We start from the raw sequence: 26,819 nt of genomic DNA, 5'->3' as shown, positions 1-26,819 counted from the left end.
AAGTAGTACTTTAAAGTACTTTACATCACTGCATATGGACCTGTCAAACTGATAAAACGATTGTAATTTATCATAGCATACATTCACTTGACTATGACTTGGAATGTTTTACCTGTAGATAACAATTAAACATTGAGTCACTAGAGTCTGATTACTTGAGCAACCACTTTCATGACTTTGCCCTTCTCTCTGGATCAGAAAAGGAGGATCATTTTCATATATTTCTAAGATGTTGGGCCCTGACTTTACCAGTAGAGTGCAGCACATTGGCATTTGTGTAATGAGCTCAATGTAACATGCACTAATATGATAGAGTATAATAGAGCTATAATACTCTACAAAGCTCATTGAAGGTTTGTTTCTGATTGTTGTTAATTAAGTGTGCAAAGAAATGTTGATTCCAGACATGCACCTACCCCATCCCACATTTAGAAAAAGGTCTATAACTAAATGAGAATGAAATAAATTAATAATTGAAAATATACACTTAAATCCTGTGTGACACTTGGCAGAAGCAGTGTACTGTTGAAAGGCCCTAAGGAATCCTGCAGTGAGATGTCCATTTAGGTAAGACCTTCAAGGTACCAGCCATGCTGAGACAGAAACAAACTGACATGGTGTATAGTCACCGGGTGTTATGCTGAATTATCGAACTTTTTTTTATCAGGCCAGTCACACATTTTGAACAATAGCCACGTTGATATGGTGCCAATGTGATGCCTTCCAGTGTATTGAACATGTAATTGTTTGCCAGTCATCTGAGTTGGATATATAGGCACCAATTCCAGCATTCTTTTTTCTTTTGGAAATAATATTTAACTTGACTGCACGTCCAACACAGTTCTTACAAATGTATTGTGTAGCTCAATTAATCTGATAAATTAGAAAACAAATTAGTGAGAAAGTAGGTTTAACCTCTATCATACTCCTCCTAGTCCCTTTTCACAGCGGTTCTTCCACTCCAGTTCTGACATATATTATTTAGTATTTTAGGAAATCTTGCAGCTTCTCTTCTTGACACACTGTATCATACTGTATAAAAATATGTTCCTGTGCTCTGCATATGAAGATACATAGATAGGCTATACAGTCTGCATCTGATATGGTCACATTTATTTACCGTTATAATAGCAGTGTCATCGTGCTCACACCCACGTCCAGTGATTCGTTTATTTGCCCGTCATTCAAAGTTTTGTTGGCATTCACTGGTCAACTTTTTCAAGAAGGAACATCTCGCTAAATGTTTTGAGTTTGATTCAGATTTGGAGTGGACTTCAGCGCAGTAACTTTATCCGTAGGCTGCCATTTGGACTGGAAATTAGGATATATGTAGTCTTACAATTTTAGTTTACAAGTGGACTCACTAATTCATGATGGAACTGGAGGGTGAGAAACCGAAGTATGGTAAGTTGTTAGCTTGTTTAGTTTATATAGGCTGCCATATCTCTTTAACAGCGCTTTCACTGTCCTGGGATAGCTAGCCGACCAGACCCATATAGTTTCGTTTTCATGTATCAAGAAGACTGGAGTGTGGAATGCAACACTGTATTGGTGTGTGCTGGATGCATGTAATAATTTAACTCAGCATTGGACTATTACATATTTGATTTACCCCATTGACGTAGCCTAACTCAATCAACTTTTCTCTGTCTCCTTTTCAGAGAATAGACGAATGGAAATTGACTCTCACAATTCGAGCCATAATTTCCATGCGTAATAGTCTATGCTTGGTCTATGCTTTTGTTTTGGGCTAGTCTATAGATTTGATTAGCCTATGTTGTTGTTGCATCTCTCACACTCCCACGCCCAGGTCTCATCCCTGTGCCAAACAATGATACTACTGATAAACATTCCATACAGTAAATGCACACTTGTATGCAAATACTGTAGCCTATCTCAAATGATCATACAATATGATTCTCAAATAGGATGTGGGCTTTGAAGTTTCTTTCAATTCTCTTAACATTTTCAGTTAATCAGTAGTAAACATGTAGTTTACTATTGTTAGGGTTAAGCTGTAGTGTCCCTGCTCAGCCTTTGTGTGTCCAGTTGCTACATTCCTCAGCCTGGTATGGCACACTAGAGAACGACTCACAAGTTTTGTGCTGACAGAAATATGACCACCATCCCAATATAGATTAGTTAATTAAAAAATGCCTCATGGTGGGTCTGCATCTGAATTTAGAGAAGATACTGTGTGTATTGTTTCAGCTATTGTCAGGAAAAACCTGCTATTCCCTGCAATATAAAGGTAATGGTAGGTTAACGGATCCAAACAATTGTTGTTCATGTAAGGGAAATGTTTTTTCTTGAAGATATGTTCTCATAATATATTACTTCATTTATGCTGCCTAAAAAGAGCAAGAATCTCTGCTGGAGTAGACGAACCTCTGCCAAAATGATAGAGTCTGACTCCACGCTTGTAATTTGGACTTATATATACAGTACCAGTCAAAAGTTTGGACACACCTACTCATTCCAGGGTTTTTCTTTATTTTTACTATTTTCTAAATAGTAGAATAATAGTGAAGACATCAAAACTATGAAATAGCACATATGGAATCATGCTGTAACCAAAGAAGTGTTAAACAAATCAGAATATAAGATTCTTCAAAGAATGACAGCTTTGCACACTCTTGGCATTCTCTCAACCAGCTTCATGAGGTAGTCACCTGAAATCCATTTCAATTAACAGGTGTGCCTTGTTAAAAGTGAATTTGTGGAATTTCTTTCCTTCTTAATGCGTTTGAGCCAATCAGTTATGATGTCACAAGGTAGGGGTGGTATACAGAAGATAGCCCTATTTGGTTAAAGAACAGCTCAAATAAGCAAAGAGAAATGACAGTCCATCATTACTTCAGTCATTCTGGAAAATTTCAAGAACTTTGAAAGTTTCTTCAAGTGCAGTCACAAAAACCATCAAGCGCTATGATGAAACTGGCTCTCATGAGGACCACCACAGGAAAGGAAGACCCAGAGTTATCTCTGCTGCAGAGGATAAGTTCATTAGAGTTACCAGCCTCAGAAATTGCAACCCAAATAACTTCAAGTAACAGACACATCTCAACATCAACTGTTCAGAGGAGACTGTGCGAATAAGGCCTTCATGGTCGAATTGCTGCAAAGAAAGCACTACTGAAGGACACCATTAAGAAGAAGAGACTTGCTTGGGCCAAGAAACACAAGCAATGGACATTAGACGTGTCGAAATCTCTCCTTTGGTCTGATGAGTCCAAATTAGAGTTTTTGGTTCCAAATGCCTTGTCTTTGTGAGACGCAGAGTAGGTGAACGGATGATCTCTGCATGTGTAGTTCCCACCGTGAAGCATGGAGGAGGAGGTGTGATGGTGTGGGGGTGCTTTGCTGGTGACACTGTCAGGGATTTATTTAGAATTCAAGGCACACTTAACCAGCATGGCTACCACAGCATTCTGCAGCGATACGCCATCCCATCTGGTTTGGGCTTAGTGGGGCTATCATTTGTTTTTCAACAGGACAATGACCTAACATACCTCCAGGGTGTGTAAGGGCTATTTGACCAAGAAGGAGAGTGATGGAGTGCTGCATAAGATGACCTGGCCTCCACAATCACCCAACCTCAACCCAATTGAGATGGTTTGGGATGAGTTCGATGGCAGAGTGAAGGAAAAGCAGCCAACAAGTGCTCAGCATATGTGGGAATTCCTTCAAGACTGTTGGAAAAACATGTGAAGCTGGTTGAGTGAATGCCAAGAGTGTGCAAAGCTGTCATCAAGGTAAAGGGTGGCTACTTTGAAGAATCTAATTATAAAATATATTTTATTTGTTTAACAGTTTTTTGGTTACTACATGATTCCATATGTTATTTCATAGTTTTGATGTCTTCACTATTATTCTACAATGTAGAAAATAGTACAAATAAAGAAAAACCCTTATAGTAGGTTTCTCATTTTCACTGTTTGTGTTTTGGTTTTATGTGGGGTTTGCAGGGCCCTGTGAACAACATGGAGGAGGGATAAGGCGAGATTAATGGTTGACTTGTTAGCTGTCTCCCATCTCCAGCCATATGAAAGCTGTTTTTCTTCTTTCCTCTGCACACAGGCTTTTCCTCCCTCTGCCTGTCTTATGATGACTCATTTATTATTTAAAACCCTCTCTTTCATTATCTAATACTTTTCCCACTCTTCCTGGCACAATACATTTTACAACCTCAGCTACTATTTAGTATACAGTACTGTTTGCCTCTTCCCTCTATACATTATTTAGGAATGTGTTATAACCCTCATACAAACAAGCAGTCAGGTCAACACCAGAGCAAGATGTTAATGGGAAGAAAAGACAGTTGATCATCAAACTGCATTGTGGGAATAGTAAGCTGTGACTTGGCAGGAAATAAAGTTGAAGACATTCTGTGAAAAGTTGTTGGGTTAATGACCTCTAGCACTATATTGTGACACAAATGACTCTCTCAAATGACTGTCAAATTCAGTGTAGTACTCTTAAATGAATATAATGATGGAGGTGCAGATGTATTGGAATCTGACCAGTAGGAAGCATATTTAGTGATAATCAGGTATTATGTGTTTGTGTGGTTATAAATAGTGTAATGATTTGTAGTCAGAGGACTTATAGAGGCCCTTAGTTTTTCTTCTTCATGGTTTGTTCCTTGTGCGTTTGTTTTGCGGTCGTATGATTTCATGGAAATCTGTCAGGGTTTCACATAAGAAGGCGAAGGACAAAAAACGTAACTATGGGGAGTTTGACACAGGTTACGATCGTGCAGAAATGAACAGTCCTCACTTGGTTTTAGATTGTATCTGTTTTTATGAAGAAATTGTTTTCAATATCTCCCCCAGCATTGCTCAACATTCCTTTGACCCTAACTCTCCCATGTGCTAATGTTGTAGATGCATTCATATGGTTGTAATTGAGGTTTTCATGGTAAAATAGGACTGCCTCAGAAATACAGTGGGGTTTAAGCTGTGATCTAACATAATCATCCCCATTTCACATCATGGAGTAATTTCAGGCCAACACATATCAGGAAACCTCAATAACAGGGGAACTGACAGGATCAGACAGCCTACAGCCCTGTGCAGTCTTAGATTATGTGTAATTATAAGACATATTTAGGAGAATGGTTTGAAACTTGATCCAGAGTCTCTCTGATCTTTATTTCAAGCTCTGGCAAGGTCTAGCTACACTCTTAGAAAAAAGGGGTCCGAAAGGGTTCTTTGGCTGTCCCCATAGGAGAACCCTTTCTGTTTCCAGGTAGAACCCTTTTTGATTCCAGGAAGAACTCTTTTGGGTTCCGTGTAGAACACTCTGTGTAAAGGGTTCTACATGGAACTCAAATAGGTTCTGGCTGGAACCAAAAGGGTTCTACCTAGGACCAAAAAGGATTCTTCAAAGGGTTCCCGTATGGGGACAGCCAAATAACCCTTTTAGGTTCTAGATAGCACCTTTCTTTCTAAGAGTGTAGCAATAGTGTAGTTTTGTGCTATTCATGAACATTTGCATTTGAAGTCCAGTCCAGCTGTTTTCTATTACAACAGCTGTCATCTTGTTATAACTTCCCACATTGTCGCTTTTCTCAACAACTGTATTGAATAAACAGGCATCCCACTGGGCACACTCTGGTTGAATCAATGTTGTTTCCACAACATTTAAATGAAATTACATTGAATCAACGTGGAATGGACGTTGAATTGACATCTGTGCCCAGTGGCATGCCCCTAGGGAAGGAGAAAAGTGTTCCCTGCTAGCCCCAATTATTATTGTTTAATCTGCTTGATCACAGTCTGGTCCAAACAGACTCATGTGACTTATTAACCCTACAGAACTTACGTTTTGTTTCCATTCAGACAGCAGACAGCCTGAGTGTTTGATATTATTAGAGAAAGTTATTAGGGTCATGGGGCCTGAGGAGAAGAGAAGAAGCAGAGGCCAATTCCTGTAATAGTGATGTTGAGTTATAGGACCATCCTCGCTGTTATCATTAGGAACCCCCACCTATTTGTGTGGTATGCCCTTCCTCTTTCTGACTGATAGTCATCACTGTTGGACTTGGCTGCCCTCCCACAGCCTGTCTGGTCTGTCACATCTGGATGTTTGGAAGGTGAAAAACCCTATACTCTTTGGAATTCTGCATTGTTTTGTAGATTTTTTGTAGCTGAATCAGAGCCACGAGTAAGGGGTACAAAAATAGAGCACTATTTTGGAAATTACAGTGAGGGAAAAAAGTATTTGATCCCCTGCTGATTTTGTACGTTGCCCACTGACAAAGAAATGATCAGTCTATAATTTTAATGGTATGTTTATTTGAACAGTGAGAGACAGAATAACAACAAAAAAATCCAGAAAAACAGATGTCAAAAATGTTATAAATTGATTTGCATTTTAATGAGGGAAATAAGTATTTGACCCCTCTGCAAAACATGACTTAGTACTTGGTGGCAAAACCCTTGTTGGCAATCACAGAGGTCAGACGTTTCTTGTAGTTGGCCACCAGGTTTGCACACATCTCAGGAGGGATTTTGTCCCACTCCTCTTTGCAGATCTTCTCCAAGTCATTAAGGTTTCGAGGCTGACGTTTGGCAACTCGAACCTTCAGCTCCCTCCACAGATTTTCTATGGGATTAAGGTCTGGAGACTGGCTAGGCCACTCCAGGACCTTAATGTGCTTCTTCTTGAGCCACTCCTTTGTTGCCTTGGCCGTGTGTTTTGGGTCATTGTCATGCTGGAATACCCATCCCCGACCCATTTTCAATGCCCTGGCTGAGGGAAGGAGGTTCTCACCCAAGATTTGACGGTACATGGCCCCGTCCATTGTCCCTTTGATGCGGTGAAGTTGTCCTGTCCCCTTAGCAGAAAAACACCCCCAAAGCATAATGTTTCCACCTCCATGTTTGACGGTGGGGATGGTGTTCTTGGGGTCATAGGCAGCATTCCTCCTCCTCCAAACACGGCGAGTTGAGTTGATGCCAAAGAGCTCCATTTTGGTCTCATCTGACCACAACACTTTCACCCAGTTGTCCTCTGAATCATTCAGATGTTCATTGGCAAACTTCAGACGGGCATGTATATGTGCTTTCTTGAGCAGGGGGACCTTGCGGGCGCTGCAGGATTTCAGTCCTTCACGGCGTAGTGTGTTACCAATTGTTTTCTTGGTGACTATGGTCCCAGCTGCCTTGAGATCATTGACAAGATCCTCCCGTGTAGTTCTGGGCTGATTCCTCACCGTTGTCATGATCATTGCAACTCCACGAGGTGAGATCTTGCATGGAGCCCCAGGCCGAGGGAGATTGACAGTTCTTTTGTGTTTCTTCCATTTGCGAATAATCGCACCAACTGTTGTCACCTTCACACCAAGCTGCTTGGTGATGGTCTTGTAGCCCATTCCAGCCTTGTGTAGGTCTACAATCTTGTCCCTGACATCCTTGGAGAGCTCTTTGGTCTTGGCCATGGTGGAGAGTTTGGAATCTGATTGATTGCTTGCTTCTGTGGACAGGTGTCTTTTATACAGGTAACAAGCTGAGATTAGGAGCACTCCCTTTAACTTCTCTAGGGTAGGGGGCAATATTTTGACGTCCGGATGAAAGGCGTGCCCGTAGTAAACTGCCTGCTACTCAGGCTCAGAAGGTAGGATATGCATATTATTAGTAGGTTTGGATAGAAAACACTCTGAAGTTTCTAAAACAATGCCACTTTATATAATGTTTTCATAACCTACATTACTCATCTCAAATGTATATACTGTACTCTATGCCATCCTGATGTAATGTATTACTAGCCACCTTAAACAATGCCGCTTTATATGTTTTCATACCCTACAATACTCATCTCATATGTATATACTGTACTCCATACCATCTATTACATCTTGCCTACGCCGTTCGGCCATCACTCATTTATATATTTTTATGTACATATTCGTATTCATTCCTTTACACTTGTGTGTACAAGGTAGTTGTTGTGGAATTGGTAGATTACTTGTTAGATATTACTGCATGGTCGGAACTAGAAGCACAAGCGTTTCGCTACACTTGCATTAACACCTGCTAACCATGTGTATGTGACAAATACATTTGATTTGATTTGATTTAACAGAACTCATATGGCAGACAAAACCTGAGAAAAATCCAACCAGGATGTGTGGAAATCTGAGGTTTATAGTTTTTCAAGTGATTGCCTATACAGTATACAGTGACTTAGGGTTCATTTTGCACTTCCTAAGGCTTCCACTAGATGGCAACAGTCTTTAGAACGTTGTTTCATGCTTCTACTGTGACTAAGGAGAGAATAAGAGGTCCTGGAGTCAGATGACTGAGAGAATGACATGAGTTCAGTGGCGCACACTCACGTGAGAGTTAGCTGTGTTCCTTTTCATTTCTGAAGACATTGGAATTGTCCGGTTGGAATATTACTGAAGATTTATGATAAAAACATCCTAAAGATTGATGCTATACATCGTTTGACATGTTTCTACGAACGTAAATATAACTTTTTTTGACTTTTCGTCGTGAAATTTTGCGCGCATTTTGCGCTGCATTTGGAGTAGTGGACTAAACGTGTGAATAAAAAGGAGGTATTTGGACCTAAATGATGGACTTTATCTAACAAAACAAACATTTATTGTTGAACTGGGATTCCTGGGAGTGCATTCTGATGAAGATCATCAAAGGTAAGTGAATATTTATAATGTAATTTTTGTCATTTCTGTTGACTCCAAAATGGCGGGTATCTGTATGGCTTGTTTTGATATCTGAGCGCTGTACTCAGATTATTGCAAAATTTGCTTTCGCCGTAAAGCTTTTTGGAAATCTGACACAGCGGTTGCATTAAGGAGAAGTGTATCTATAATTCTTTGATTAACTGTTGAATATTTTATCAACGTTTATGATGAGTATTTCTGTAAATTGATGTGCTCATTCACCGGAAGTTTTGGGAGGCAAAACATTTCTGAACATTACACGGCAATGTAAAATGGGGTTTTTGGATATAAATATGAACTTTATCGAGCAAAACATTCATGTATTGTGTAACATGAAGTCCTATGAGTGCCATCTGATGAAGATCATCAAAGGTTAGTGATTCATTTTAGCTGTATTTCTGGTTTTTGTGACACCTCTCCTTGCTTGTAAAATGTCTGTGTGGTTTTTCTTGTCTCGGAGCTGTCCTAACAATCTAATGTTATGCTTTCGCCGTAAAGCCTTTTTGAAATCAGACAATGTGGTTGGATTAACGAGAAGTGTATCTTTAAAATGGGATATAATAGTTGTATGTTTGAGAAATTTGAATTATGAGATTTTTTGTTGTTTTGAATTTGCCGCCCTGCTATTTCACTGGCTGTTGAATAGTGTGCATCCCACATAGCGTCCCACATACCCCAGAGAGGTTTTAAGAGTGTGCTCCTAATCTCAGCTCGTTACCTGTATAAAAGACACCTGGGAGCCAGAAATCTTTCTGATTGAGAGGGGGTCAAATACTTATTTCCCTCATTAAAATGCAAATCAATTTATAACATTTTTGACATGCGCTTTTCTGGATTTTTTTGTTGTTATTCTTTCTCTCACTGTTCAAATAAACCTACCATTAAAATTATAGACTGATGATTTCTTTGTCAGTGGGCAAACGTACAAAATCAGCAGGGGATCAAATACTTTTCCCCCCTCACTGTAGGTTCATTTAGCAGACTTTTAGAGAGTGTAATCATGTTTCTTTGTCAATGTTATCAAAACATAGCCAAGTAATCTAATTGATGTTGCCTAATGGGTTGGTGCTGAGGCTCTGGCCTATCTATCTCTGCTATGAGCACAATGGAGAAAAAAACAAAGACAAGACATGAATGGCATCTGTTTCAGTGAAGTGCAGTGCTGTCTGTTGTCTCTCACTGGAGTAAATTAGGGAGACAGACAGTAGAGGTGACACACTCCTCAGGAAGATGGGCCTGTTTATCCAGCAGGCTTCAGAAAGTGGAAACTGAAGAAGAGATGGTAAGGACTCAGGAACATCTTATATTCAGAGATATTCATTGTAAATGTAAATGTTACAGCAGAGTTTTGTTTAGGATTATAGTCCATAGCAGGGATGGAATTACATATTGTCTCTTGGGATGCTCTAAAAATAGTGGACTGGACCAACATTGATATTTGTAACGTTTATGGGGGTGTCCTGGTAGCTCTGTAATTCGAACCCTGATCCAAAGTGTACAGACATCTAGTCCAGACCATAAAGAGGATGCTGTTTTTACTAGCAGAGATATTTGGAGAGAGGGCACACTTCCCTACCCTAACCACCAACAAGGCTCCATATCTAGTTTCGATATCTCTGAAGCAGTTATGTTATCTGCTGCAGTCAGCACTGTTGGTCAAGTCAATCTTATCTTGATGTTGAAAACTCCCTATGAGGGAAACAGTCATACATACACAGTGGCCTCCATCATTCTTAAATGGAAGAAGTTTGGAACCACCAAGACTCTTCCTAGAGCTGTCTGAATACTTATGTAAATGTGATATATCAGTTTTTTTGCCAAAATTTTGAAAAACCTGTTTTTGCTTTGTCATTATGGGGTGTTGTGTGTAGATTGATGAGGGAAACATTTTTTTTAATCACTTTTAGAATAAGGCTGTAACGTAACAAAATGTTGAAAAAGTGAAGGGGTCTGAATACTTTCCGAATGCTCTGTATGATAGTTGACTCAGGACAGGTGCACTTTGGATGAGTACATACTGTTTAAGTGCAGTGCTGTTCACCAGTCCCAAACAAAATACATTATTTCTGTTCTCTCCAGGTATGTGCATACACACATTCAGCATGGCAGTCACAATCTATTGCATAAATGAGCAACAGTACTCTATAATCTGTACATAGAGCACTGTAGACATCGGTATGGGTATACATACAGGCATGGAGGACAGATAAAACATTTATTGGAAGGTTGACCTTATTTATGGTCATTTTCACTATGAGAGGAGGAGAGGCTAGGGAGGAAGGATAATATTGAGGGGAGACTTGGCTCAGGAAAAAATAGAAAAGTTCCAAAGCAAATACATGAAGGTCAAGAAAACCAGAAGGAAAACTGCCTTGTGTAGTACACTATACAATGACTTCTCTGTCCACAAGAGAAACAGTGGTATATCAATTTCTTTGTGCAGATTCTTGGGAAACATCTAGCCACAGTAGTGTACCCTAATAAACAACCGATGTAGCAAATAACATTTGTCCTGATAGTGAATGTAGTGAAGCTGGGCCATAGGCCCCCCTTTCAGAAAGGATGCATTAATGGATTAAAGCTGCCAGGGCCTGACAGCACACTCCCACTCACCATGCTTCCCCAACAGAATACCACATTGTGCTCTTGTTCCTAATGTGTTGGAGCTTTTTTAATATCTTTTCTCAAGCCATAGAGAAGTTGTAGAGAACATGTGACACTGAAATGTGGGAATTTATGTCATACCCATATTATGTATTCAGTGGAGATCCAACTCTTGCAGGGTGAAATATCCTCCCTGTGCATAGCCCATCGAGATGTTGAGACTATTTTGGGCTGGTAGCTTGTAACAGTCTGCTACTGTGCTTGTAATAATGGGCCAGTAGGGTTTTACAGAAAATTAAGATAGAGGGAGATGTTGCTTTCTCTCACTAACTTGTAATGAATGGAAAATGGGCAATTCCCAGAATGACATAGACTATCCCATTGGCCAAAACAAGTGACTACACTGCCTGGAAAGAGTATGGAGAGATTCCAACAGAAGCTTCTCATCAATACCCATTTTCCAAACACAGCTCATCATGAAACATACACAACTTCCCCATAATCTGTCTTTATCATCAGCATACACAGCATCCCGTTGGGTTCAGACAAAGGCAATCTAATTTGAATTCTTATAGAGATTGCTTTTCCTTGCTCACTGCTAAATGTTTTTTAATAAAAAGTAGTCTAATATCCCGCTAGCGTGCAAACCCAGAGTAAGCAGAGGAAATGGCACAACAGGATGTGGTTATGGATATGTGAATATCCAGCCAGGCTGGGTGAAACCACCCAATGTAATACAGTCATGTTCCCACAAGAGGGTGGAAAACACCTATGAATATGACATGCAATGGCTCTGAGAGGACACACCTGGATATAACAGAGAGGAATAGGCGAAGCGCGAGGTTTTACTCAGCCCAAAATATGTCCATGGTCAATGAAAGTGTCGATTTGATAAAAGAAAAATGTAAGATTAGACTTTATTTTGATAGTCCATCTGTAGATGCCCTATCCAAATAAAATGTGGCCAAATGTAATTGCTATTTTGCTACGTGAGGCTTATTTGATCGAAAAGAAGTTTCATAATGGCTGGGTTGTTACGAATGCACTGATATAAGTGGACGCACATGGCATTTCGGCAACTTTGGAAGAAAAAAAACGACTTTACATCTGCATTGTGCCTGTTCTCATAGAGATAGATAGAGGACTCATCATGGACAGGGCTCGACATTAACACTTGTTCGCTTGCCCGGGACAAGTAAAACAATTGTCGAACAAGAAGAATATAGATTTAAGTTGTCCAAATGGACAAGTAAAAAACAATCACGCAAAAATCACAATATCAAACATTAGGTTACTCTGATCAGAACAGGATCAGTGTCCTCTGGATGCAATGTGTTGCACACTGTCCTCCCAACCTCAGCAGAGCGCATCTGAGTATAATATTGTAGGCCTGCATTGACAGGCCTTTACATCTTGCAGTCGCGAGATGCGTTTTTGAAATCAAAGCAAGCCGCATGTGCACATTTGTTGATATTCATTGCTAGTTAGTGAGTTATTTGCCCAGTTATAGCTAATTTTAGTCATGAATGAAAATCCTGTAAAAGTCATGGTGTGTGTATCACCTGCTTTCCAGTGGGCCATTACCAGAGGAGAAAGAGAGAGATATTTGTGCAGCAGGTAAATAATGATATACAACAGACTAACTAGATAGCCAACTCAAAACATATTGTGCAGTTTGGCTGGTTAACTCGCTAGTAGGGCTGGGCACCGGTAGGTGTATAACACTTAAATAAATCATATCAATTATTAACTATCTAGCTTTTAGCATGTATTAATGTCATTGTCATGTCCGATGTCCTAAAATAACTTTCCACCGGCACCGGTATAATCGCAAGTGGCCGACATGCAGTTGATACGGGTGCACAGTTGATGAAACCAATGCTGCATACTCCGGTTGAAAAACCGTCTCTCAAGCGCTCAAAATTTCAACACTGGCCATATAATTCTGACAAAGTTACAAGAAAATTCCTAGACTAGGCTAATTGACAAGTAACTCCTATGCTGTCAAGATCTCCCCTGAACACTGAATATTTTAACCTTACAAATAGATAAACATCTTAGTTAGCTACCTCATCCACCTTAGTCATTTGATCCCTGGTTCATTGAATGAGGGAATTATTTTATAAAGATCATAAAAAGTATTTGGTTGTAATTGTAATGTTGCAGGGTGGCCAATCATGCTCCAGGAGATTCCAGGAGTGCTATTTGGTGTGCAGGCTTTTGCTCCAGCCTTGCTTGAACACAGCACATTGCAAAAAATCCACTGCTCAAAAGGACCTTGATAAGCTGACTCTGATGCGTATTTTACTTTGTGGGGGTTAAGTGCCTTGCTCAAGGCCACAACGGCAGGAGACACTGTATAATACATGGGATCAGACCAGCAGCCTTCCATTGTCAATACCAGTGATAATAATGAATGTTGTTTTGTGAAGTGGTTACTTGCATAATACAAAACAATTATCAGTCATATTTTTGGCTTTTTTTGGAGGGGGGGGGGGGGGGGGGGGGGTACAAGTGACTTGAGCTTTCGGACAATTAAAAAATCTGTCCTACTTGGCTAAAAAAGTGAATATCAAGCCCTGATTGATTTAGCCATTGAGGACTTCCACCATTTTTAAAGTAGTCAACTGGGTGGGGATTCCTATGAGTTGGAAGCAATCAGCCAATGAAGAATAAGAAAATGTACTACCTTAAAATTGTGGTGCCATGCTGTCACGGACAATATAATGGCACAGATACAAAGATGAGTCCTCTATCTATCTCTATGGCTTGTTGTTCACACGCTTATCTGCCCTCTCATTGGCTAGAATGGTCCCTCCTCCTGCCTGCCTTCCATCTTTGAGAATATGTATTTCCATTGTTAGAGCAGTCACGTCTATCTTGTCAAAATAATAGACAATCTTTGGCTATAATGAACTTCCTAATGAGCAGCTTTGAATTGATTGCACCTTGTGAATAATCCATTGGTCAGAGGTGCACTCAGTTTGCTTGAACGTTTGCTACTTTACAGAAACGGTTTGTACTGATGCTTGTACGTTTTTGAACAGACTTTGAGGTACATTTGCTCCCGTTTGGTGGGTGTGGCGAGTCGTGCATCGATGCTATGAGTGACGTATTTAAAGGGCAGAGGCCATGATACAGCGTTCCCCAACCGACAATCCAACCCCCCTTCTCACCTGGCCGTTCAGTACATCACTGTTAACGTTCAGTTGAATGTTCCAGAACATAAAAACATACTGAACGCAGCCCTGGTGTGACAAGAATTATTCAAACGTACAAGAAGTGACAGTTAGAAATAAGTAAATAAAGCTGCGTTTACACAGGCAGCCCAATTATGATATTTTTTCCACAAATTGGTCTTTTGACCAACCACATCAGATCTTTCACATCAGGGCCCGGTTTCCCAAAAGCATCTTAAGGCTGAGTTTATTGTTAGAACCAACAATGGGCCCAGATCTTTTTCAGAGCTGATCTGATTTGTCAAAAGGCCAATTAGTGGAAAAATATCAGAATTGCCATTTAAGATAGCTCTAGAAGTTAAATAAGGTATCAGAATATAGCTTTGTGTTCAAAATAGCTTCAGGGGTGGAGATCTTGATTAATGCGCTCATCTATCCAGTATTATAACCAGCCCACCTTATTATAACCAGCCCACCTTATTATAACCAGCCCACCTTATTATAACCAGCCCACCTTATTATAACCAGCCCACCCGAGTCTCATCAGTCTTCAGTGCACACAACAGCTTTTTTGTTTTTCCCCCCAAACACATGCTTTTGATCACTCCTGTGTAGTTTGCTTGGGATCCACAAAGATGTCCAGCAGCTCTTTCACAGAGGGGGAGGGGAGAGTCAGTGTAGTGAAAAACAAGGAATTGTCTCCACCCATTTTGCCTGGTTTGTGCTCCCACCCTTCCCTGTAGGTGAGCTGCCTGACCAAACTCTGGGGAGAGAGTGTGAACGAGGTAGAGAAAGCCAGGAACAAAGTCAGAGAGTGAGAGAAACACAGACAAAAAGAGCTCTGTGTGGAGGGAAAGGGGAAGAGAAAGGAACAGGTGGACCAGAGATTTGAGCTAGGCAGCTGTTGGGGGAGGGAAAACAGTGGGTGGACTCTGAGGAACAGGTGGACCAGAGATTTGAGCTAGGCAGCTGTTGGGGGAGGGAAAACAGTGGGTGGACTCTGAGGAACAGGTGTGCTCAGAGCTGTTGCAGACAGGTTGGACAAGTTCCTTCCCACAATACCTGTCTCTCTCACTTTCTTAAACACACCAGTTGGCAGGAAAAGGAAGTGAAGCAAAAAAGGGCAGAATAAAAAGAGGGAGAGTGTTCCGGTCATTTATAAGCTGACTACCAGAAAGGAATTTAAAGATGCCTGAGGAGCAACCCTATTACGGAAAGCATGGTAACTTCTAATTGCTCCAACTTGGTTTTAGTTTCATTAGAGCTTATGTGGTTTTACCTTTTTAACCTTATGAAAAGCTGTTTGTGTCTTCTATGATGGTTGGTTTGGTTGTAGCTTAAATGTGTTCTTGAAGTGGGATAGAGCTTTTCTCACTGCTTGAATGTTTTAACGACTCTATCAGTTGGCGCTTTTTAAAGGGTGGTGTATTTTGTCTCTTTTACTGGGTGAAACTAGACCTCTAGTATTGGCATTATGACAACATGGCTGAGAATGGGTGTGGGTTAAACCTGCTGATTATACAGGTGTGTGGAGAAATGCAAGTGAACAATAAATCAGAATGTTTTCTCTCCTTTATCAAATGCTGCTGCATTGTGTGTGTATATAAGGACTGGACTGAAAAATTGGCAGGAAACATTATTTGTTTTCAGCCCTGAAAAAATCTAAATGCGTCAGCTATTGTTTTGGGCAAATGTTTCCGCACTTTGCTCCAGCCTACACTCCCTCTGCAAGCTGTTTCCACCATGTCTTTTGAAGGGCATCTCAGGCTGATTATGCCCATTTAACACTTTAACATCCAGACTCTGTATCTCTGTGCTTGTGGATTGATGTTCTCTGGGGGCAGGCCCACTATAATGCATGCTGCAATTGCACCCTGAACACTGCTCTGCATTATTAATGGCCGCCATGCTGAACATCATACTCTATAGTATCTAGCCTAGACACAGTGGTTCATCCACCTAAAGACTGTAATTATTGATGTTCTGTGAAGTTGAGATTCAGTATGGCTCAACTTGAGCACTTCTGACTGATTCGTTATAATCGTACCCTTTCTCATCTAGGCCTAAACGTAGTTGACATTAATGCCTCATTTTGGTCGTCTGAGGATTTAGAACTGGCAATGAGTGAATGTAGTTTGCACTTATATATATATATATATATTAATTAATTAATTAATTAATTAATTAGTTAGTTAGTCCCTCCTTGTACAGTAACTGTAGTTAACTTTGACTTATGTGGGCTGATTGCAGATGTGGAGAGTCTGTACTCTGTGCTCCTCCTCACCCTGTTGGAACTGTTGGTTCAGATCCAGGCTACACATTATATTGGGTGAAAGGGAGAGAATATTGTGCACTGGTTTATAGCCTAGTTTAATTTGGGGGATGTTCTCAAGTTAAGAAAATCAAGAAACATTAACAAGAACCAAAACTTTTTTTACCTTTTTCATGGCATTCATCAACATTTACTTTTTTAAGAAGTAATTAATACTGATGAAAACGGTAATCTGTCATTTTGTGTGTCTTATGTCCTTCAATCAAATGTAACATCGGCTGAAAGAGACATCACACACGTTCATTCCCCACATACGCTGCTGCTACTGTCTTATGTATCCTGTTGCCTGGTCACTTTACATCTACCTATGTGTAGATCACAGGAGGCTGCTGAGGGGAGGACATTTCATAATAGTGGCTGTAATGGAGCAAGTGAATGGCATCAAACGCATGGAAACCATGTTTGATGTATTTGATACCATTTCACTCCAGCCCATCCTCCCCAATTAAGGTGCCACCAACCACCTGTGATGTAGATGGCTACCTGCAAGCCATTTACCATCTGAAATGGTATTCCTACTGTATGTTTCAGTACTTGCATTCTTTCCATCTAGGTGAACCAAGAAAGTATGACCCCACCTTCAAAGGCCCCATCTATAACAGGTGAGAGGATTGCCAGTTCATCCACACTGTAGTCAGGACGGCACATAATTCGCATCTAAAAACTATGGGTCCCATAACATTTCCATATCTCCCGCTCTCTTTACTCTAGGGGCTGCACTGACATTGTATGCTGCATCTTCTTCATTATTTGCATACTGGGCTATTTTGCAGTGGGAATTCTGGGTAAGTAAATGTGTCCTGTAGGCACAAGCAAGCTTAACTGACCCCATATTAAGGACTTGGGTATGCCCTTGGGTATGTCTCTGAGTGCTGCTCACCTAAAGTATGTCTGTGCATTAAAGATGTCTGGTATTTGATTGTTTCTTAGTTGTTGCTCGTTCCCTTCTTCCCTAGCCTGGACCCAGGGAGACCCCAGGAAGGTGATCTACCCCACAGACAGCAGAGGACAGTTCTGTGGGCAGGCAGGCACACCTCTGGAGTAAGTTCTGCCCTCACCATACATGCATAACAGACAATCACTAACACTCACATGTGTTGGTTGTCTCCATCATTCCCCCCTGGGCATTCACTCTCTTTAAACCTGTCTTACCCAACACTGCTCTTGTGTTCTCTGAACAACTGGTTGTGTGTGTATTGTAGGACGAAGCCCCTGCTGTTCTACTTCAACATCATGAAGTGTGCCAGTCCCATGGTGCTGCTGGAGTTCCAGTGCCCAACCACACAGGTGACCTGATCCTTTGTTTTGATACATTCTTGAACGCCATGTTATTTACGTATGCCTATGCACTTGTATTATCTTGTCTCATGGTGACATTTCTTTTGCCATCAGATGTGTGTGGAGAAATGCCCTGATAAGTTCATGACGCTCCTGAAGGCCTACACCAATAAAGAAGACTTTAAGTATTATAAGAACTTCTGCAAGGAGGGTCTAGAGGGGCTGGTGAGTAGCATGTGAAGAGGAATCTGAGATGGGTGGTGTAGTAGTTTTCCAAAATCAACATGGATGACAATGTCAAGATTCCTTGGTTTCCAATGTCAAGAATGTGACCGTGTTTTGTTCTACAACAATAGTGTTCCCAGTGGCAGTTTAGTGTGAACACTTTGAATATACGTTGCCGCACCAATGGTTGAGATACTAAGTGCTGGATGTTCATGTGTGTTTTAGACTGTAACACAGATCCTGAGTTCTGGCCTGTGTCCTGCCATGCTGACGCCAAGTAAACCCTGTAAGTACGGCTCTAGTCTCTTTTGCTCCCCTATCCTGTCTACCTGCCCTTCTTCCGTTCCTCTGAGTCGAACTCCCCAACCCTCCATCTGGCCAGCCCGTCCTCCACATTTCCGGAATTTGAAAAAAGTGAAAGACATTATTTTAGCTGCTCTCCCTCATTGTCCTGTGTCTTCTCCTTCACCCCCCTTCCTCTTCCTCCAGTCACCCGCAGGTGCTTCCCTGCCCTGGACCAGAAGAAGGGAGGGGAGATCACCGTGGGAAATAACTCTAAGTTTGATGATGGGGAGGGGAACATTAGAGATGCCAAAGATCTGGTGGCAGGGGTCAAGTGAGTCCACAGAAACAGAATTTGCATGATGTTTTCCTGTGATGGGTGCTAGTGCTACATCAACAATCAGCATTGGTCACTGTATTTTCTTCTATAGGAATGCCACAGTGGTCATTGAGGCTCGACAAGTGGTCATGAAGATCTTTGAGGATTACACCCAGTCCTGGTACTGGATCCTAATGTAAGTCAGCGTCTTCCCTTTGACACTATTGTGCAGTAATGCATTCACACTGAATTCCAAAGCACTTGATCAGCACAGAGTCAGTTACGTAGCCACTCAAGTCTGTCTTTGTGTCGGGGTTCAGAGGGTTGGTGATTGCCATGCTCATCAGTCTCCTCTTCATCGTCCTCCTGCGCTTCCTGGCCGGGATCATGGTGTGGGTCATGATCGTCATGGTGATTCTGGTCATTGGATACGGTAAAGACCAGTTCAACAGAAGTCCATTTTGAGTTGTTTCTTAATGTTCATATCTCTATATAAACTCTCTATAATCAACAAAGCCATATCCTGTGTCCCTTTTCCTCATTTCTATCTAAATGCTGTACTTCCTTCTTGTGGCCATGCTCTGTATTGCACCACAGGCATCGTTCACTGCTCCATGGAATATGTTAGCCTGAAGTCAGAGGCAGGCTCTAATGTCACTCTAAAGGACCTGGGCTTCCAGACAGACTTCTCTGTGTACCTGCATATCAGACAGACCTGGCTGGCCTTCAGTAAGTCTCCCCACTAACCTCCTCTCAACCTTACAGCAAGTGTGTCTCAGGAGGTATACACCTGGACCAATGCATTAGTTATACTGTATATCACGTTAGCCAGGTAACCTTTATAAACCCTTAGATATATTGCATTGCAGTGTTATCGCAAGCATAAACTGATACTAAGGACAACTAGGATTCCTGTATAAATGGTCATGACTGAATTCTCCATTTGTTTTTATGCCATTTCTCTCTCCTGTTCTCTTAGTTATTATTCTGGCCATTGTGGAGGTCATCATCATTTTGCTGCTCATCTTCCTCAGGAATAGAATCCTCATCGCCATCGCTCTCATCAAAGAAGCCAGCAGGTCAGGAAACGGGAGTGCTCTCTGCACTTACAGCCATTTCTAATGGGATTGGATGGGAAATGGATCATTGAATGCTAGATCATTGTGGTACATAGATGGTGGATAAGACCTTTCTAGTGCTAAACTGTGATGTTTTGTTTACAGGGCCATTGGGTATGTGATGTCAGCCCTGTTTTACCCCTTGTTCACCTTTGCCCTCCTATCCATTGTCATCGCCTACTGGGCCGTCACCGCTGTGTATCCTTCATGTTTGGAGAAAAATGACTCATAGGCTTGAGTAACTCAACATGCTCTTCTGAATGATTGATGTGTATTTGCTGGAATTTGTAGTTCTCTGGGTCATACTGTAGTCCTTGACAGCCTCTGGCCAGTTTCCTGTCCACCTCCAATCAGCCCATCTATAAGGTGTTCAATGAGACGGCCTGCGATCACTCCAGGAAAATCTGCGAGCCAGCTGTGAGTCCTGCTTTTCCGTTAGCCCATGCAGTATATCACCATCGAACAGCCTGATCTTAATTGGAGAGACATTGAACCATTGGCTCACCTCCATGATAAAAGTGTATACAATGGATAGAATGTCAACTGTTGATTCTTCTCTACCTGTCTCCTCCAGAACTTCAGCACCTCCAGTATGAAGGCGGAGTGCCCAGACTCAAAGTGTCTGTTTGCCTTCTACGGTGGAGAGACGGTCTACCACAAGTACCTGATTGGCCTGCAGTTCTACAACGTCTTCCTGTTCTTCTGGTGTGCCAACTTTGTGACAGCGCTGGGTCAGATGACCCTGGCTGGGGCCTTTGCCTCCTACTACTGGGCCTTGGTCAAGCCTGACGACATGCCTGCCTTCCCCATCTTCTCATCCCTTGGCAGATCACTCAGGTGTGTGTGACTGTTTACATTCATGTTCCTTACCAAGTTGGGTGTTCAGATATGTACGTGATGCTCTGTTGCATATGTGGGTATCTTGACGACATTTTAATAAGGTTGGTTAGTGACATCTCCTCACTCCCCTGCTCAGGTATCACACAGGTTCCCTGGCGTTTGGCTCTCTCATCCTCTCCATCATCCAGATCATCAGGGTTCTGCTGGAGTACATCGACCACAAGCTCCAAGGTGAGCCATAGATCCTGTATTAGCAGTACTACGGTATGTTGATATTAACACAGCTGTCATTGTATGCCCTCATCATACTTCACACTAGCTGTGTATGAATGTTGGGTTTTTTAGTACTTGTGTTGGCTCTGATTGGTTCTGCCCTACTGTGTGTTATTCTCCCCTAAAGGAACCCAAAATAAGTGCACAAAGTTCCTGCTGTGCTGTCTCAAGTGCTGCTTCTGGTGCCTGGAGAAATTCATCAAGTTCATCAACAGAAATGCCTACATTATGGTGCGTGTACTACCTGTTTGTGTGCACCTGCTATGCCCAATGTCACCCAGTTAAATGCATGTCATATTGGATATAATTAATTGCAAAGAAGCTTTGTCACCTGGGTCATCTGACTGTTAACTGTGGGAAAATGTTTGGTTTATGCTTGATTATGAATTTGAGCCTGCTGCCACTAGGTGGCGATATATGGCAAGAACTTCTGCACTTCTGCCAAAGATGCCTTCTTCCTCCTTATGAGGAACATGATCAGGTGAGTGGGTGTGCTGTCTCTTAATGTTTGTGTTGACTTAATGAACTTTACAAAATGGACTATGATCCATCACAACGTATCACTGTTTGACCTTGCAGGGTAGCCGTCCTGGACAAAGTGACAGACTTTCTGTTGTTCCTGGGCAAACTCCTTATCGTGGGGCTTGTGGGTAAGTGAGGCTGTTTCTACAGGAAACATGATGAACAATAACACTCAGTAGGGCCAGTCTTCTAATGATTGTATTTAGTTTTATTACGTTTCACTGTTGACCACCAGTTGTGCTATTGGATGAGAACTCTTCCGTCCTGTTTCCCAGGAATCTTTGCGTTCTTCTTCTTCTCTGGGAGGGTGAAGGCCTTTGAGAACACAGCCCCCAACCTCCACTACTACTGGGTTCCCATCCTGGTGAGTAGTATAGCCATGCTCCGGGTCTGGTGGGTTATGTACAAAGACATGTAGTTTAATCTATGCTTTAAATGTAGCTGAGTGTAACCTACGGTGTTGTGTATAGTAATGGTTGGAGTGTGTTTCTCTCCTCAGACGGTGGTGGTTGGTTCTTACCTTATTGCCCACGGCTTCTTCAGCGTGTACGCCATGTGTGTGGACACACTCTTCCTATGCTTCTGTGAGTAACAGTAGAACCATCCCCCTCTTGCATTACGCATTGTCTTTCCCCCACAAACACAAGGTACCAGTGGTGAGAAGGTCTTCCCTGTGGCTCAGTTGGTAGAGCATGGTGTTTGCAACGCCAGGATGGTGTGTGCAACGCCAGGGTTGTGGGTTTGATCCCCACGGGGGGCCAGTACAATTTTTTTTTTAATGAAATGTATGCATTCACTACTGTAAGTCGCTCTGGATAAGAGCGTCTGCTAAATGACTAAAATGTAAGGTAAAGGATTATGGTGTACACAGTATACTCAGGAAATGACTGCCTCGTGTTGGCAACTCTTTTACATCTCAAAGCTTTACTAAATGGCAAGTTTTGAAGTCAAGATGTGTCTAAAGTTCATGTTGTCCTGAAACGGTGACCTCCTCTCCCTTTCTCCATGACCTCTTTCACTGCTAATGGTGTTGGGCTGCCACTAATTATGAATTGCATGATGGTATTCTTCATAATGCTTTATTGCTAAGTTATTGATTCTAACCCAGCTATCTAGGACTAGTGTTAACTTGCTGGTTGCAGACAATGGGGAAGTTTAGGTGTTGATCTATTCATTTAAAATGCGAATGGGTGCTTTTGCTGGGAATTTTGACTGACTTTCTCTTTCTCTCCCTTCTCAATTCATATTGTTTTCCTCCATCTCCCTTACTAATGCCACCCTTCACCTTCATCATCCTGTTTTCCAATCAACCATCCCTTGACCCCATTTAACACATACATACATACATACATACATACACATAGGCGAAGACCTGGAGAGAAATGATGGCTCTCTGGCAAGACCGTATTACATGTCAGCTTCGCTCCATGACATTCTGTCAGAGAACAAGGCTGTGGAGGAGACAGAGGAGCCAACCCAGTCCTCGACTCATCAGCCAGACGACCAAGACGTCCAGCTGAAACAATAGCAGCCTCCGATGCAGGAGAAAGACGAGGACGTTTAGGAGTAGTTATAGCAAAGATACTGTGGACGAGATCTCGATCTGCAGATCTGCCTTGTAGAAATGGGCATGCTACTCATGATTGGTAGATCGACATGCTTGACCAGTCAACTGCTTGACCAGTGTTTTCCTTCTCCCCTATAGAAACGTGTGTGTGTATGTATATACAGTTGAAGTCGGAAGTTTACATACACCTTAGCCAAATACATTTAAACTCAGTTTTTCACAATTCCTGACATTTAATCCTAGTAAAAATTCCATGTCTTAGGTCAGTTAGGATCACCACTTTATTTTAAGAATGTGAAATGTCAGAATAATAGTCAAGAGAATGATTGATTTATTTCAGCTTTTATTTCTTTCATCACATTCCCAGTGGGTCAGAAGTTTACATATACTCAATTCGATTTTTGGTAGCATTGCCTTTTAAATTGTTTAACTTGGGTCAAACGTTTTGGGTAGCCTTCCACAAGCTTCCCACAATAAGTTGGGTGAATTTTGGCACATTCCTCCTGACATAGCTGGTATAATTTCTAGGTCTCCTTGCTCGCACACAGTTTTTCCGTTCTGCCCACAAATTTTCAATAGGATTGAGGTCAGGGCTTTGTGATGGCCACTCCAATATCTTGACTTTTTTGTCCTTTTGCCACAACCTGCTTGGGGTCATTGTCCAATTGGAAGACCCATTTGCGATCAAGCTTTAACTTCCTGACTGATGTCTTGATGTTGCTTCCTCATGATGCCATCTACTTTGTGAAGTGTACCAGTCCCTACTGCAGCAAAGCACCCCCACACCATGATGCTGCCACCCCCGTGCTTCACGTTTGAGATGGCGTTCTTCGGCTTGCAAGCTTCCCCCTTTTTCCTCCAAATATAACAATGGTCATTATGGCTGAACAGTTCCATTTTTGTTTCATCAGACCAGAGGACATTTCTCCAAAAAGTACGATCTTTGTCCCCACGTGCAGTTGCAAACCATAGTCTGGGTTTTTTATGTTGGTTTTGGAGCAGTGGCTTCTTCCTTACTGAGTGGCCTTTCAGGTTATGTCAAAATAGGATATATATATATATATTTTTTTTTACTGTGGTTATAGATACTTTTGTACCTGTTTCCTCCAGCATCTTCACCAGGTCCTTCGCCGTTGTTCTGGGATTGATTTACACCTTTCACACCAAAGTACGTTCATCTCTAGGAGACAGAACGCGTCTCCTTCCTGAGCGGTATGCTGGCTGTGTGGTCCCATGGTGTTAATACTTGTGTACAATTGTTTGTACAGATTAATAACGTGGTACCTTAAGGCGTTTGGAAATTGCTCCCAAGGATGAACCAGACTTGTGGAGGTCTACAATTGTTTTTCTGAGGTCTTGGCTGATTTTCTTTTGATTTTCCCATGATGTCAAGCAAAGAGGCACTGAGTTTGAAGGTAGGCATTGAAATACATCCACAGGTACACCTCCAATTGACTCAAATGATGTCAATTAGCCTATCAGAAGCTTCTAAAGCCATGACATAATTTTCTGGAATTTTCCAAGCTGTTTAAAGGCACAATTATTGTATGTAAACTTCTGACCCACTGGAATTGTGATACAGTGAAATAATCTGTCTGTAAACAATTGTTGGAAGAATTACTTGTCATGTGCAAAGTAGATGTTCTCATCGACCTGCCAAAACAACAGTTTGTTAACAAGAAATTTGTGGATTGGTTGAAAAACGAGTTTTAATAACTCCAACTTAAGTGTATGCAAACTTCCGACTTCAACTGTGAGTGTGTGCTCTTAATGGTTGGAGTTGGCAAATTATAGTAGTTTCATTGACTTGGAAAAAAGAGACCAAACAATGCTAGGGATTCCACTGATGTTTTAGTGAAAATGTTACAGTTCTGACATTGTTGCTAGAAGGGAAACACTGTCGGCCATAGGAAACAATGTGCCTAATTGACTAACTATCCGTTTTGGTCTGATGTATTGAACCTCCTACATATCACATTGTTTACAGTTAAAGCATTCAAAAGATCTCTGCAATGCTACCATCGTTAGCAGTAATACTATCAGTGCATTATTAAAATGTTGATATTTTCAATGATCTATAAAAGCCATATGCAGTTTTGTATATACTGAAATGTATTTCTTAGTTCCACTTGTGAGGGAAGCAGCTCCATTTTGTTCTGTAAAGCAATTGCAATCAGATCCCTTATTGCCTTGAAATGTTTGCCTGTCAGCAAGGTCTGTTTGATGCACTGCCCTGGAGATGGACTCCTAGGATCTATGAGCATTAACTGAATACAGTATCTCTTTTCTCTCTCTTGTGCTATTGTGCATGTTGGTAGTATGTCTGCTAGCGATTAAAGCTGCCAGTCTTTCTGTTATTTGCCTTTCCTCCTCATTATCTTTCTGCATTGTGTTGATGGGGAACAAGCTAAGGTAAATAACTTCCTTTTGGGTTTGACTAGGCAAGCTTTAGCAATTCTGTTAAAAGCAGGCCAATTATATGTTTTGTAGGATGACATGTTAAATGACTTAAAGCATTTCTGTTTAACTTGGCATAATCTTTTAAGCTTTGCTAATGCATCACAAGTTGGTTCTTATCTGGCCCCTGCTTGGAAATGTAACAATGTTCAAGTTTTTCCTTTTGAAGTAATTTTCATATTTTTGTCTCATGATGTTTTCCCTGATTTCTTCAGTGGAGGACCTGGAGAGGAACGATGGCAGTGCGGAGAGACCCTACCTGATGTCTGACCGCCTCCTCAGAGTCCTGAATAAGAAGAACAAGCCTGAACCAGCACAGTAGAGCTCTCCCATGTGGTGTGGAGGAGGGCAAAAGCTCTGGTGTGTACAGGTGTGTAATTGTGTATATAGTGGAGTATGCCATAAAGACCGGGTTGGCCAAGGACCTCATGCTGTCACTCATCCAGTACCTATGTGGCAATCTGTTGTCAGAAGTCCAAACGATCGCTGCCGTCCTGTGGTGGAGTGAGGCGTATAAATCCTAAATGGAATTTTAATGCTGCATGCAGAGTGCTTCTTACAAGGATGTTTTTTTTTTCATTGTTATTTGGTTTGGATTAAATCAGTTTAAGTATATTTTGATGACCTAATTTTCAAAAACCAGCAACCAAATGTGGTTCTTATTGAATATAGTTGTATGTTACTGTAATCAGACCAGCTGTAAGTCAGTATGTTATGAGCATGCTTTGTTATGAATATTACTTGGAGTGTGTTACATGAAGGTGAGCACAGAGCTGATCTATTTAGTTAAGTATTTTATACATTTACATAAAGCAGCACTTTTGTATGTAACCTATGCAATTATTTTAATACATGCAGTACTTCAAACAAGTTTAAAATGTATAACTACTTTTTAATTGTTGCAATATTTTCTCTGCTTTGTCATTGCCATTAATACAGTACTGTATCCCCTTTTTAACCTGCGGTTAAACATCAATGCTTGCTCTCTGTTTATAACTGCCAGGGAATGAGCGGTAAAGGAATGTATTAAGATGGTGTGAAGCTGAAAGCAGGGAAAAATATGGGTTGAGTATGTGAATCTGTTTTAAGTGCCTGTGGAGTTCTGAAAATAAAAATAGTTTTGTACATTTA

General features: G+C 41.3%; 1 protein-coding gene across 4 annotated transcripts; it reads left to right on the top strand.

The window, feature by feature from the left end:
* Positions 1 to 1,226: 1,226 nt before the first annotated feature.
* On the top strand, positions 1,227 to 26,819 carry LOC115201198 (choline transporter-like protein 2). Of its 4 annotated transcripts, XM_029764632.1 has the most exons (23): positions 15,231 to 15,418; positions 15,487 to 15,697; positions 17,361 to 17,409; positions 17,519 to 17,592; positions 17,764 to 17,848; positions 18,010 to 18,094; positions 18,200 to 18,310; positions 18,536 to 18,596; positions 18,800 to 18,926; positions 19,024 to 19,107; positions 19,232 to 19,344; positions 19,509 to 19,640; positions 19,891 to 19,990; positions 20,135 to 20,227; positions 20,362 to 20,446; positions 20,604 to 20,866; positions 21,006 to 21,100; positions 21,270 to 21,373; positions 21,550 to 21,623; positions 21,722 to 21,792; positions 21,940 to 22,028; positions 22,164 to 22,248; positions 23,029 to 23,439. In XM_029764632.1, the coding sequence occupies exons 2-23, from the start codon at positions 15,664 to 15,666 to the stop codon at positions 23,190 to 23,192; spliced, it is 2,178 nt and encodes a 725-aa protein (XP_029620492.1). In that variant the 5' UTR covers positions 15,231 to 15,418; positions 15,487 to 15,663; the 3' UTR covers positions 23,193 to 23,439. The 4 variants fall into 4 exon arrangements, with proteins under 4 accessions (XP_029620485.1, XP_029620492.1, XP_029620502.1 ...); XM_029764625.1 differs by lacking the exons at positions 15,231 to 15,418; positions 15,487 to 15,697 and adding an exon at positions 1,227 to 1,404; XM_029764642.1 differs by lacking the exons at positions 15,231 to 15,418; positions 23,029 to 23,439 and adding an exon at positions 25,904 to 26,819 and having other exon boundaries at positions 15,419 to 15,697.

The sequence above is a fragment of the Salmo trutta genome, chromosome 1, assembly GCF_901001165.1.
Source record: "Salmo trutta chromosome 1, fSalTru1.1, whole genome shotgun sequence".
In the NCBI taxonomy this organism is placed as follows: domain Eukaryota; kingdom Metazoa; phylum Chordata; class Actinopteri; order Salmoniformes; family Salmonidae; genus Salmo; species Salmo trutta.
The sequence above is the reverse complement of the archived record's forward strand: the minus strand, read 5'-3'. Positions and strand labels throughout refer to the sequence as shown.